Source organism: Vidua macroura, chromosome 8 (genome assembly GCF_024509145.1).
Source record: "Vidua macroura isolate BioBank_ID:100142 chromosome 8, ASM2450914v1, whole genome shotgun sequence".
Lineage (NCBI taxonomy): Eukaryota > Metazoa > Chordata > Aves > Passeriformes > Viduidae > Vidua > Vidua macroura.
This window is the reverse complement of record NC_071578.1, coordinates 20316245-20331491: the sequence shown is the minus strand read 5'-3', so window position 1 is coordinate 20331491 and position 15247 is coordinate 20316245. Positions and strand designations below refer to the sequence as shown.

At 35.3% G+C, this 15247-nt stretch overlaps 1 protein-coding gene across 6 annotated transcripts in view; it reads left to right on the top strand.

The window, feature by feature from the left end:
• The window catches only part of PPP3CB (protein phosphatase 3 catalytic subunit beta), a 46961-nt gene that overhangs the window by 27581 nt on the left and 4133 nt on the right, over nt 1-15247 (top strand). Inside the window, exons 11-14 of one of the 6 annotated variants that reach the window (XR_008438215.1) lie at nt 2679-2763; nt 3639-3736; nt 13094-13152; nt 13766-13837. Coding sequence is in view for 5 of the 6 variants with exons in the window: in XM_053984327.1 (XP_053840302.1) it covers nt 2679-2763; nt 3639-3736; nt 9151-9180; nt 10849-11027 (392 nt within the window). In the remaining variant the exon portion in view is untranslated. Of the gene's footprint in view, nt 1-2678; nt 2764-3638; nt 3737-9150; nt 9181-10848; nt 12539-13093; nt 13153-13765; nt 13838-15247 lie in introns of those variants that run through there. The other 5 variants (XM_053984329.1, XM_053984327.1, XM_053984332.1 and 2 more) reach the window with 5 other exon arrangements.

Below are 15247 nucleotides of genomic sequence, written 5' to 3'. Positions count from 1 at the left end.
TTTTATCTTTGGTCCTGCATGTGTAGGGAGCTTTCAGTTGTCTGTCTTGCTCTTTAATACTTTCCTCATGAGCTGTTTTTTTAAGGTTGTGCATGGAATGTGTTTATAAAACGTTCAAAAATCTGGTTTGTGTAGTACGTTTCGTCTTCTTAACTGAGATGTCAAAAAAAGTACTTTTTGATTCTCTGAATTTTGAAGATGGGTGGATGCAAATTGTAAAAAGAAGGCTAGTTACAAACTTAAATTCATGGTCTGTCACTTGTTTTTCAGAAATCATAGGATAGATAGTTTTGTCCAGAGATATTCTGGCTACTAATTGCCTAATAATACTTTTTCTCTCTGTATAAATTTGTTGGTTCCAGAGAATATTTCTAATACTTTGGAATGCATTAGATTTAAGACATGTTTCCAAAACTTGTATCTGGGACATAACATGTCAGCATTTCAGAATTTGTTTCTTATGCAGGCACTGGGAATGGGAAATGGGGAAGTCCTTTGTCATATCTCCTAAAATTTAGGGTGTAATCAAGACATTCTTCTGCAAGCAGATGCCATTATCTAACCAGGATTCAATGGCCACATTAGTGCAGTGCTGCAGTCTGGAGTAATGCCATTGGCTCTTTGCCTTGGCTGTGTTGCTTCTGGACAGCCAGGGCAATGAGAAATCATCTTAAAAAAAAAAAAGAAAAATCCCAACAAACAAACAAAACCCCCTCAAACAAACCAAACACACCAAAGCAACCTTTCTCATTTTAAAGCAGAGGGACTAGCACTGCCTGAAGTCTTTCCATTTGCCACATTACAGCTTGGCATCAGTGAATTGGTGTAGGTAGAAGAAAAATTGAGGAACTTAAAGAGAAATATTGGATGTCCCCCTTAGCCCTGAGCTTTTCAAACTCTAAAAGAGTCTCCTTCTCATTCTGGATTCTCAAGTGGCTATTCAGTAGTGTTCAAAGAGAGACAGCAAAAAATTCTAGAACTTTAAAAATGAAAAGTTAAGATTTCAAGGAAATTATTTTCAGTAAAAGTTGAATGTTTCATACTATCCTGTTCCAGGTTCTTCCTGGGCCACCTGTTTTGTCACTTTTTTAGTTTGATGTCTGTTAAAATTGTAACTTTGTCTGAAAAAAACTATACTCAGCAGTTCTGGCTTTTTTGCTTTGTTTATATGGACTGGCAGGTATTTGTCCTACCCCAAATTCTGTCATTGTGTTCTTACAAAGGTTGTCTCCTGCCCCCGTTTTTTCTTTGTCATTACACCTTTTCTGTCTTGTGTGGTTTTGTTGTTGTTGTTTGCCCTTACATGCTTTATCTTTTGTATTTTATTTAGTTTGGTGATCAGGGTGGAAAGTCTACCCACTCTTGTGCCAGAGAAGGGCTGTGTCCTTGCAGCTGTGCCCTGAGCAGTGTGACTGTTGTGCCTGAGTGTCTGTATCCTCACAGGGAAGCCCCATGCTAGTGAGCAGGGATGGAAAACAGCTTCTTCCACAGCTCCCTTTTTGAATGCAAGTCGGTGAATTTTGGACGTGTAGCTCTTCCTCTGCCCACTTCTGTGGTCCTCTTTTCTACACTCTTGCAATTTAGTTGGCAACTTCTTATTGTCTACCTTTCTCCCAAGACTGAACAACACTGTACATGGAGTTCTGGAATACCCAACAGACCTGTCTGAGCTTGTTCACTCTTGGTTCCCTGTGGTTCAATTCACAGTATGACTTGAGTTACTATTACCTTGATGTGATTAATGCTCTCCTTCTCCAATAGCTGAGAAGAATTAAGGATTTTGGTTTTGGTATCTCCTCATCTGCCTCTACTGTTTTAATAAAATTGAGGAGTCAGCAAAGGGAAAGTAAGATGAGGGGAAGGAAGACTTTTAAACTTTGAAACAAACTAGAGAAAGGAGAAAGGTGCTGGAGAAAGGTGTTTCTGTTTTCATGTCAAGGCAGGCAAAGGTGGCTCTCCTTCCTAATTACAAGCCTCCTTTCAGAGTTTTGTCTTCACTTTTGTCTGTCACAAGTGGTATCACTCTGCCCTGTGGTATGTGCAGTATTTACTCCAGATCTTTGGTATTTGTAATTTCTGCAAATGATGCAAACCTAAGATGACTTGGAACACAGACTTCAGTGGTAAGAAAGGTACCACTGCAATTTTTTGCCCGTTTATTTTCTGAGAGGTTTTCATGTAGTTTTGGGTAGCTGACATAAAAACAAGGAAACCACTGTTTTCTCTTGAACAGCTGTGTAACAATTAGAAAATCTTTATTTTTTGTGGCTTTAGTATCTCTTTGGTTTCTATATTGGGCTACTTGCTTACATGTTGATATACAAACATACACATTCTTAATGCATATCAGTTCTAAGAATTTGAAGTGTAAACTTTAGGCAAAGGAGTTAATATAGTTACTACACTGTAGTGGTGGTAGTTCAGATGCTTACTAGGTTTAGAAAATCATTGTGAACAATCTAAACTTTTTTTGTGTGTATTTTGTGGACACAGAGGTGATGGTGGTTTTGTTGGCATTCTGAAGCTCTCATTTGATAACATTGTGCCCTTAAATGTTTGGGTACTGACCTCCTGTGAAGAGTACTGAACTTAAACAGTTGTGTTAAATTTGATGCAGTTTAAAACAATGACCTTCTAAATAATCATGAGCTTGAGATTCTTTCTTCTTCTATTGAAAGTAGGTACAGCTGCCGCACGGAAGGAAATAATCAGAAACAAAATTCGTGCAATTGGCAAGATGGCAAGAGTCTTCTCTGTTCTCAGGTACTTGCATGGTTTCTGCATTCCTTAACCCCTATTACATATGCAAGGTAAACATCTCTGTTTCAGGATAACGAATGCCAAAGATTTTTCAGGGAGATCACTGTGCATCAGAATCTTGTTTGGCATATTGGAGCACGCTGTTGATGGACTTTGTGGTTGAAGAATATTTTTGAGTTATTTTTGAGACATGCTTCAAGAAATTAGAGACCATGATCTTTAGTGTACATGTTGTTTGTTGAGCTGTTAACTAAGAGTCTTGGAAAGGCAATATCAGATAGAAAGACTGAATTAATGGGTATAATGAAGGAGGTCAGAACTGACTCTGAAAATTTCTGACATACCAGGAACTTGAAGAGTAGAGTGGTTTTGTTTCCAGTTTTGGTTTGATTATTTTCACCTATTTAAAAAATACTCCATCTTCTTTAAATGTAGAGATTTCATCATCCTATTTACCCAAAATGTCTGTTTTTCCACAGAACATAATTGCTCAAATAGGGGTAATTTTTTAAAGTTCTTATTTCCCAAGGTAGAGACATTTAAAACAAAATTGGGGATTGTTTTATGGTAGTGAGATATATTCTGTACCTCATGAAGCATTCAGTGCTCATTTCAAAGCTAATGAACCTGTATGTGAATAACTGCTCAGAATTTGGTTCAGAAGCAGCCAGCATTTATAACTCCTAGGCGGAGGGAAGATTGGTATGGAATATAATTCTTTTCACCTTTTAAATTGCTGGAATTTGAATTTACATTCAATCTTGACATGCCTAAAACACAGCAAAACTAGGCTCTCCCTTTCCCCACCCATTATTTTACTTCAATGCAAGTTTTCATGTGCAGATATTTAAGGTTTTGTTACTGTTTTTTTCACACAGGGAGGAGAGTGAAAGTGTGCTGACACTCAAGGGTTTGACTCCCACTGGAATGTTACCTAGTGGAGTGTTGGCTGGAGGACGACAGACCCTGCAAAGTGGTAATGATGTTATGCAACTTGCTGTGCCTCAGATGGACTGGGGCACATCTCACTCTTTTGCTAGCACCACACATAATGCATGCAGGGAATTTCTTATGCTTTTCAGTTCTTGTCTTAGCGGCTGATACAAGCATAGTGTTATGTGTTAATCAGGCAATGTGAAATGGATACTTAACCAGGGTATAAAACTAAAAGCCAACTAGTTCAGCAGTGTCAAGCTATGTTTTTCAGACTCTGAGCTTCCTTAGTTTACAATTTTTCAGGTGGGGTGACCTTATAGATCTCGTATTGAGGCATTTAATCATTACAAATACAAAAATGGCAGTGTAATTTTGCATCACTACTTGTGTGCTCTCCATTAAAATAGTTTTATTATAGCTGTGTTAGTATTTTCATTGACAATGACAAATACTTGTTGATATTAATATTAACAAACAGCTACAGACTGCATAGTCCCATATTACACTCCATTGACAGATTGGAATGTGCTATGTTTTGTACCCTGGTAATTAATGCCAAAGTTTGTTCTCTATGTTGTTTGTCAAATGTTCTATGTATAATTGACCTCCCTGAATTGTCCTTGTAACATGCTGTTTCCTTCCTCTGCAGATGTAGCTGCTTTCTTAGATCTGTCTGTCTCTCTCTAGGTATAGATGTATGTCTGTATAAGTGTTAAAATTAAACCACTATCCCAGACACTTGTCTGTCTCTTGATGTAGAAGCAATGTTGTAGCACCTTGTTTTTGAGGTTTGCTGCATTTGCTGCTGCACACTGTCTGTGCTTTTTCAACAACAATGTACTTGAAAAATATTCGATCATTTGTTATAAAATCAGTTGAGAATAAAGGGATTGAATTAAAAACTTGTAAATAAATCAAAATAAAAGGGTGTTATTAAGTGTGCATATATTTTTTTTGCATGAAAATAAAAAGAACTCTATACAAAATATACCTGTAATCTGGCTCATTGAATATTTTGTAAAAGGTTTTTATTCTTTTTTTAGTTTGTTGAATCATTGGATCATATTTTTCACAAGGCCCATAATGATTAACTAGGATTAGGAAGGATGCTATGAGCTTGTACCAAGTGTATTAAAAGAATGAAGTCCATGTTTTCTGTTCACAGTGGTGAATAACTAAGAAACACCAGCCTGAAACTGGACTTCATATCAGCAGCACTCTTAACATATTCAGAGACCTTTTATTGGCCACCTTCAGGCTTTACTAAGAAGTATAAAACTTTAGTATGGGTACACTGAATTTTATAACTATTGAAAGATTGTGGTATGTGAATACTGCTTTTCACACAATCTATTTTCAAGAGTGGCTGCTTTTCTCATTTCATGATTCAGACTGTTTATTTGAATTCCTTATATTTTCTAAGTAGTTTTTTGAAAGCCTTTCACTACATTTTCTATTAAACTATCAAAGCTGTTTTTTAATAGCTTTGAAACACAAATGTCACATTTTCAATCATTTTTCAGTGGACATATAATGTCTACAAGTAAGTTTATATGTCCAGTGTATGTATGTGATTGTTTTGTGAATGTCTATAACAAGAAATCGTGTATGTTTCCTAATCCATTCGACTATTCCAAAAGCACATGTTCTAGCTTTAATTCTCATTGTTTAATAAGAAATTTTATTATGCTTAAAAATAAGTCTGCATTCCTCTCACTCATTTAACAAATTTTTATCCATGTTGCATTACAAATACCAGAGAGGATCAAACTGACTAGAAAATTTTTTTTTTACATAAAGCCTATGACTTTCTACCATTACTGAAAATGTGGGACATTTGGAAAGTATGCAAAATCCATTCTGGATTTTTGTGGGTGTGGGTTTTCTCTTGACTAGAACTTTTGATAGCAATATTCCCTGATGCACTACATTAATATTCCTCATTTGTTTTAGTCATGTTGATTGTTCAAAATAAATCATGCCAACTGTTAGTTCTTAAACTGAAGTAACTTCTTTTTACTGATTAGCATGTTACTGTTTCAGTCTTAAAAGAGTAGTTTTCAAATTAGGGTTAATGCTCAATTGCAAAGGTAGCAGTAAACAAAAAATTAAATAAAACTTCAATAACTGACCATTTCCTAAACCATTGTAGTATCAGAGAATTTATATTCTTGACAAAAATAAAGTCACTGATAGTATAGTATATATTTCTTGCTGCAAATATTTAATTTAAAGTATTTTGTACTATGTTGATCAGTATACTATCAATAATTTAAACTAGTCTAGGCTTGCAAAAATAAAAGAACATAATATTAACTGAAGTAATTTTTTATTCTGTTCTTTTATTGGCTTAAAAATATACAGAATTGACCAGTATGCCCTAGGTTTTCCTGGTTTCAGGCTTACAAATGCTCATTTTTCAATGGCACATTGGTTGCTATTAAGTCAATAAGCAGCTTTGAAAATTATAAGAAATTAGAGTGTATATTTACATTTCTCTAGAGAGCTGGGCTGAAATGTTTTTATCAGGGCAAATAGATATACACACATATGCAATTTTTGCATATATACCTATTATAGTTCTTAATGTCAGTGAGATTTTCCTTAGTGGGTCTTAGCAAGTGCCACTGTTCTGTCAGGACTTTGTTGAGCCCAGCTGCTGTGTTTGTGAGCTGCTGGCCCTTCTCCTCCTCCTCCTCTCGGGGCAGCAGTGCCTGGGGGCTTTGCCATCCCACTGGGCAGCACCAGGGCAGATCCTCACTGCAGCATAGAACAGCCCAGGGGGGAATGGCAAATGCAGACTGCAGTGAAGGGCTTCAACAAAGACAACTCAGTTCAAAAGCATAATTCTGGAAAAAAATGCAAGCCTATATCCTATGGGAGACGTCAATGTATGATTTCTTTTTTCATTAATACATGGATATATTTTTTTTAAATGAATCATAGCTTACTTTTTGATAGCTTTAATGTGTTAGGATAAAAACAGACTTTGGGAAATCATGGCCTTTGTATATTTCTGATCTTTTTTAAATGTAAATTTGTTTTTTATTATTTTTGTTGCTTACAGTATAGTAGCTGAAATAATAAAGATAACTTAAATACTGTTATTTAAAATAACATTTCCTAGTGACTTATTTTGTGAATTTAATTCAATAAAAATAGCTTCCAAATTGAGCTAACATCTGCTAAAAACTGACAAAATTCCTAGAGCTTTATTCAGCAACATACTAAACAGAAATCTAAATTGAAAATTGTCAGTACTTCCATGGACATCAGTTGAACTACTGCCCCTGCTATTAGTCAGATAGCAGTTAAGATAGTTTTTTGTGTTTATGTTGCCAATTGGTAAGGATTTTCTATCACATCCATCAATTAAGTAAAATGAGAGGAGAGCTGAAATTAAGGATAGAAATGCCATTGAAACCTGTTGCTTAAAATCAGCTTTCAATTGAGACTTTTTAGAGCAAAGACTTCAGAATTACCTGTTAATGTGATCCAGTATTTGAGGTTTATCAAAATCTACAAAGAATAAAGTTTTGATTTAGATATACCTGCAAAAGAGAATCCAACAAAATGATTTTCCAAATTGAGTCTCTACAAGTTTTTTAAGTGCTTGTATTTTCCAGTCAGTTTGTTCTTTTATGTCAAGTTGAAAATTATCTTTTTCCTAACTGCGATGAATATTCCAAGGTCTTTTTGGAATAGTAGTACTACAAATAGCGTGAACTAGGAGTAAATTTTGAAATTTGTATTTATGACCAAGCTACGTAATTTGCACCGATAAATCAGTATTCGTGATCTTTTCAGGAAAAGATTGAAAACAAAGACTCCACAGGTAACAGACAATGGTGAAAAGAGGTGGTTTTTTTACATAGTTTTATATTTGTATGGCAAATTGATTACAGTTTGCAAATATGTATTTGGTGACTTTCTAAAACAATTCTTAAAGTAATTTTTTTTTAGAAATAGAGAAAGTTTCTTTCCTTTAAGGCAAACATAAATAAGCATCCATTCAAGTGGCTTTTTGATTTAATTCTGGAATTGCCCTTGTCTCTGTAGCTTTAAGTGCAGAACTGTTTTAACATTTTTTCATTTTTTGTTCCATGGAAATTGCAGTATATGAAATTCAAAATGCTGCATTTTCCTTAAGTATTTAATATAATTTTATGAAATAAAATTGTATTTATTGGATACTTACATAATGCAAGTATCCAATTTTTTTCAGACTATCTCGGTGAAAATGAGAATCTTACGTAACAGTGAGCTTAAAACATATTGTAGGCAATTCATACATAACATAGTGTAGGCACAGTGTAGGTGATTGGTTTTGTTGGATAGGAAATGAGAGGTAATAAACTTAAATCTCTTTAAAGAATTCTATTCTCATCTAATGCCCTATTTTCTTGTAGAGCTATTTTCCCCAGCACTTGCTTGAATAATCTGCATGATTTTTGTTGTTAACAGTATGTATGAAGCACTGCACAAGTAGGTTTACCACTGTGTAAGCTACTTTTTGTCAATAATTCTGAAATGATGGTATTAGAGGCATGGTAAATAGTGTAGGAGGTAAAAAGTTGTTACCATTATTGACTTAGCTGCAGTTCAGGTTGTAAAAGCTTATGTTAAAGCTTTGCAGTCTAGAGCTAAAATTATGAGGAAAGATCTTACACATAAAGAAATCAAAGCAGTTGTCATAGTTATTTAGTTAGAAAAACAGCTAGTGAGCTAGATGTTCTTCATATTCACATTGATTCACCCACTAAGACTATGTTAGATCCAGACCTTCCTGCTGTAGACTTTGTTGTTGATTCAGCTAAACAACTTACAAAACTTTGCAAATATGCAGATTTAACTAACTTTCTGGATTTGTCTTCTTTGGCTTAAATTTCATTATTTAGTTCTCAAAAACGCCCATTTTAGCTTAAAATATTGTGAGAAATTGAAGTACTGTTAAACTTCAGGGAGTTAAAGAGAATGGCAATTTATTATTATTATTAGAATGCTGGTAGTGTTATTTTTATAGTGTCTTTCCTGGTAATTTAATGAAGCTCACTAATGCATTTTAATCTTCAGAAATAGTCTTAAATATATTTTTAGTATTTTTTTTAAACCATACCGCAACTTTAACATCAGTTGAAGTTTTCTGTTGCTGTCTTAAAAAAAAAAAACAAAACAAAAATCACAATCAAAAGTTACAGAAATGTATAGTTAATAACATCAGTTCATTAATGTTAGTTAGACTTTTAGTTGATAAACTCTGTTAGTTAAAATTCAGGAAAAGTTTCACTTAGATTTAAAAACAGTCCCCCAGAAACTTAATTGTCATTTTAACTAATTGTAATCTAATCTGGCGTAGCATACTATATTAAATTGATCATTGCCTTTTCTGCTATGCGATATTACACTCTTCATCTTTCTCATTCATTTTGCATGCATCTGCTCACTTCTGTACAGCCACTGTAGAGGCAATTGAGGCTGAAAAAGGTATGATCAGAGTCTTTGCCCTTGGCAGAGATCTGTGGTGTCTGGGAGGGAATTCAAAAGTACTCTGTGTGGGCGTGTTTTATTTTCAACTTGCACAAGCAGAGATGAATCAACTGCATTGATTCATCTATTTTACATGTAACATTCATTTCTGGCTTTAGGATGATTATTATCTTTAATATTTTAGGGAAATTCTTGGGGGTTTTTAGTCTCCTTTTGGTTTTTTTTGTTTTTTTTTTTTTACAGAACATGCTGTAGGTTTTTGTATAATAGCATGTTGTGATATGTGATGTTGTCTTGAAGTTCTTAAAAATAGAAGTGTTTAGTGTTTTTTTTCTGCATTCAACTGAAGGTTTTGTTTGATTGTGGGGAGGGGAAGTTATATATGGAAGGAGGGTTGTTCATGCATGCCTTTTCTCATAAAATATATTTAATGGCTTTGAACATTTTTTTTAACTTTCTGTGATATCTGGTAGTGCAAGACAATAACTTTTTTTCTATAGATTTTGAATATAATTTACTGTTCAAAATTATGTCTAGTATTTATGAGACATATTAAATTCAATAGATTATTACTGCTTCTGTGCTAAATTAATTGTATATACGTCCTCTATTAGTGGTATTGAGCAAAATGCCATCAAATTATTTGTATCAGCCTATTCAACTACAGATGGTTTCTTTTCAGAGAGACTTTAGTTTCTTCTTGCTCAGAACTCAATGAAGTGAATGACAAACAGCATAGCCATTGAGAGAGCTACCTTTGGGGTTTTTCAGATTAGTTGCAAAGCACCATTTAATGACTGTATTCTTTGTTTTTTTTTTTTTAATTAAGGAAGTCAGATCTCCAAAAATATAAACAAGTGCTATATTCTGTTCTCACACACACCTGCAAGAGGTCCTGTTGTTGTGAGTGGAAAGCTGTACTTAAATCTCCAAAGAATTATTTCATCCCAAAGGCTTCAGTCTTATTATGTGGTCAGCCATTTTCAGGTGTAAATTCAACTGCAGACCTCATTCATCAAAATAATCAGTAACAAAATAATACCTATTTTCTATTCTTACTTTAAATACATCTGTATTTAAATGATACCATTGTTGAACCACAGTGCTAACTTGGTGATTGTGGTCGTGTCCATTTCCATCATCCACATGATTAGCACAGTGTGAACCACATCCTGCAGTTTTGTACCTGCATGAAAACTCCAGGATCAGGCCATTGGTGTGTGTGCAGGATGTAAATCTGCCACTACTTTTGTAACCCTTTGCTGCTTTGCCTCCACTGCACTTGCTGTGCTGCTTAGATCTTACTGACATTGCCCTGAAGAGAAGGGGCATGTTAAGATTAGCCCCATGAGCTGAGCAGCAAAAGCACAGCAGTGATAGCTGGCCCCACCAGGGACACACAGAAGCAATCAAGTGGGCTTAAACCCCTTGATTCCTGCTTGCAGAATATTTGCCTTACTTTGTTCTTTTTGTAACGAACTGAAATAATGATTGCCTTGAACATTTCAGGAAAGCAGGTTAGAGAATCTTTTAGCAATACAGTTGCAAGGCCATAAGTTTCTTTGGCTGATTTTTTATATTTTTTTAAACATCATTTGTTAGAAAAAATATATGCTTTCAACTTATTTTTCCATTACTGACATATCAAATTTGCATTTTGTTAAGCAATACGAGGATTCTCTCCGCAACATAAAATCTGCAGTTTTGAAGAAGCAAAAGGTTTGGATAGGATCAATGAGAGAATGCCACCAAGAAAAGATACTCTTCAGCAAGATGGTATTAATACTGTAAACACAGCAAATGCCAATGGAAACAATGGAACTGGCAACAACAATGCACAGTGACCACATCAGCTTCTGGTTTACTCACACATGTCCTGCCTGAAAATTCCTAGATTACTGCTTTTTGATGTGACAACAAATGAAATAGGGGGATCATTTGAAGTGACTAATTAACACAAGGTGGAAAACCATCTGACTTGATCCCACTGAAGAGAGACCATCATGCTTTTGAGACAACAGCCCTTCTCTTACACGGTGACCCAACCTCCTGGGAGCCTGTGCCTCACCCTTTCACACAAACATCCATCACTGGCTGCTGCAGCTTCGGAAGAGATCTGAGGAAAGGATCGGACTGTTCTCACTAAAGCACACCTAGACTAGCATCTTATGCTTACGTTGTCAACACTTTTAAGTTTACAAATGGGATTTTTCTTTCAGTAGAGGTAGTTTGTTTGTTTGTTTGTTTAAATCAGACTTTCAAATACAACCCTAAGAGCTAACTATTTATTAATGGACATTGGTTTCATGATATGTCTTTAAAATTATAGATTAGAATGGTCTTAAAATATCTGAGGCTGCAAAAACTGTATTTTAAATAACAGAAAAAATGCCAAAACATTTCAGTTGGCCATTCTGTAAAATGCTGACCTCAGGTTTACTCCTTTAGATGTTGCTAATTCTATATTGTATTCACTGTATTTTTTAGTTACAGCTTATCAGAGGATTTCTATGTAGGAATGTTTATTACTTGAACACAGATTTTAAAAAAATATTTAATTTAGAAGCTTTTTTGCTCAGCTTTTTCAAGACTTCCCCACCTTGAATTTAAAAAAAATATATATACTAATTTTAAAAGTATGAAAAATATGGAAGTGTCAATTTTAAGGTACTTTTAATTGAACTTTGTACATTGTTTAAGTAAATTTTGATTCATATCAAGTCTGTAAAGCTTGGCATTGTATTTTGTGTATGCATGTTTTCATTTTGCAAATATTTAATATATAGACCTATGATGTACATCTATAGGTTACCTAGATGTTATAGGTACTTTTAGTTTATTGTGAGTATTACGGTTGCATAAATAGCTAACAATCACTGGGCTGAATAGCTGCAAGCTTTTTTATTATTTTTAAATCTGTAAAGGAAACTGAACTTGTATTGGACATACTTTTTGTTTAAGCAAAGCAGCGTATAAGCAATTGCTATGTTCAACTGCTAAGGCATTAGTGAAAGTGTAAACTTGAGACTGCATGTATTTTGGTATCTACAGAACTGCTTGGTTAAAATAAAAATTGAAGCCCTGTGCTAATTTGTTCACAAATAATGGACTGTACTGATTGCCAGTGTACTTTGTTATATATTTTGACATTTGCTACATGTTCTTCTCATCCCCTGGAACACAACTTGAAACTTACATCACTAGAGTTCATCTCTTTTTTTTTTTTTCTTTTCTTTGCCATAAACTACAATCTGTACATACCCCTAAGTTGGAAATTTTATGCATGTTCCGAATTATTCAAGTATTTTATAAACAGTAGCACACAATAAATTTTGTGCATGGGCTGCGGCTCCTATCACTGTGTATTGGTTTTATTTGGCATACGTAGGTCTAATCTGACCTTGCAAATTGTTTAGAAATAGTCTTCAATATTTAAGCTATTAAAAAAAAATAGCATAAAAGGCCAGATTTAGCTTGCAGAGAACTAGTTGAATATAAACACTCACTATGTAATTTAAATTTTATTCCTGCTGCTATTTTTTGCTTTTGAGTTATCTCTCAGGAATACATTGTGTGTGGTAAACCAGACACCCATTTTTGGTTTGTACAGGCTTGTCAGAGCAGGGTTAGTGGACTCTAGAAAAAGACTCCTAGGCATAGCTGTGTTTCATATGTTGGTTTGAACTGAACATTTGACTAGTGAAGTGTGTTGGGGCTGCTTTTTGGGCAGAGGGAGAAAATTGTTTTGGCCCTCTGTACAGATACATAAATTAGCCTTTTGGCATATTCTTTTTAAACTAAGGACAGGCTGCTGAACAGGATGAGAATTAAGATAAGTTGAGAATAAGATGAGAATTAAGACACACTGTTGGTAAGGGGAGTTTTAATATTAAATTTTACTTTATTGCAGATGCATTCTAATTGGAAATTCTTCTCAGAGTTTGAGTCCAGAAGATGAAGTTAAAAACGGTAAGTTTGTTGGCTTTTTTATGAAGCACTCCTATCCCTGCAAACTGTACAGTCTGCATACGGTGTCATATTAGAGCAGAACAGAAACCTATTACGAAGTACAGCTGAAATGTTATTATGAACATGGTGATGGTGCCTTTCTACTTGTAAGTGCTAGTGGAAAATGTCACAACCTCACGAGAAAGTATTTGTCCTGATTTGATACTCAGATCTTGGTTGTGATGAGGATTTCAAGTAGCTGGAATTGTGTATATGAAGAAAATACAGATACAATCTTTGTGTGGAAAGACCTCACTGTAATTGGAGAGAACTGGTTCTGATACTTGTATGGCAGTAAGTGCCCAGCAGCAATGATGTTCACTTCTGTGAGGATCCCCTTGCAGTATCTGTTTTGCTGCTGTAGGGACTCCCTTGCAGTATCCATTGTCTGTAGTAGTTTTTGCCAGATATAAAGGCAGATCTGCAGTAAAGGAAAATAACACTGGGTAGTTGTTGGCTTGATTTTTCATGCTGTTTCTCCTGTCACCTTTTAGGCAAGTAGTCAGGTAACAGGGTTGTGTCTGGGGGTGTTCCTGTTTGTAAAGTAGGCACTCATTTTCTGTGTTTCTGTAAGGTGGAGTCTGGAGCCGTCTCTAATTCTTATATTGTTTGGGAGAAGAAATTATTTCCTTACTCCCAGAAAACTGTAAGTAGTTTGCATTACTTGTTTAATGCTTTCAGCATTTTAAGAAGGGGAAGGAAAAAATAAGTCACCTATATGTCCTTAGTCTGTTCTTGGGTAGGGAGGGGAGAAGGCTTGGCTTTTACAGCCAAAGGAGACAGGCAGCAAAAGCTGTGAGAGGCATGGCAGGTTCCTGCTTTGAGCTGGAGTGGTCAGTGCCTCCCTGCCCTGGGCTCAGCAGACATGTGTGGGTCACTTCTTCCTTGAGCTGAGGGGTAGGACTATCATTTGTGGTGAGCTTACCTGCAGGGCAACATCAGCGAAGATTCAGAGGTGGGCTGGGGTCTGTGACTGCCCCAAGGAGTGTAGCTGTGTGTTGGTGGAACTGAGAAGCAGAAGTACAGACCGAGCTGTGTCAGGTTTTGGGGGTTATTTTCCAGCAGGGCCTTGTGCTGTCAGGGAATGAGCTGCCATTTGCTGAGCCAAATGGGGAAGAGCAGCCGAGTTTACAACCTACCTATATCCAGTTCAAAGGCAAACAAACACCTTCACCTCCCAAAATTATAGTGTGAAACAGTTTTCATTTCAAAGCTTATTAAATTAAGTTGTGAAATGGAAAAGTTCCTCTAGTCTTATGCCCTGAATTGTGAAGATTGGCCCCCTTTCAAAAAGACAGATGGTTGGGATTGAGGCTGATTTTCTCTTAGAAAGGGAAGTCTCTTCTGGTGTGAATCTGACTTTTGGAGGGAAGACCCTCTTCACAGCTTGCTTTTTTTCTAATGCTTAATCTGAAAGCACTATTACATAAGTTAGGTAGAAAACTAAGGCTTTTTCAGAGGCAGGATAGACAGTATCTGTTCAGTCTTTCCTTGCCTATTTTTTGCTAAAATTTTATTGCCAATCATTCAATTCTTGCTACCCATTTAACAATTCTTTGTTGTTAACATGTAATGAAAATATTTTTTTGCCGTAAAACAGGTAAATATTTTACATTCACATAGAATAGACCATAGAAGCCTATTCATCTGTTCATTTTCTTGTGATAGTATGTATGAGCCAGATTTAATCAATATTCTGCTTTGAATGACAAGTGAATTGGTAGGGATTTCTGGTCACATAAAAAGACACATATGCAATAATATGCTTTAATTATTAAGTGTTAAGGTGCTTCATATGTAAGGAAGTTTGTTCAGGAACAAGTAAATGAGAACCAAAGCTTATAAGAATCTTGGTCAAGCTTGGAAAGCTATTAACAGATAGCTGTCTATATACACACATGTATATCTATCTCAGTGGATACTTGCACTAAGGATGACCAAAGTAGTGCAGAGTGGAATGTCTTCTAGTCTTTCCAAATCATCTTCCATCTAATTTGTATTTGAAATAATTAATCTGACCCAGCTGAACTGTATTTCTCAGTATCAGAAAAAGTTT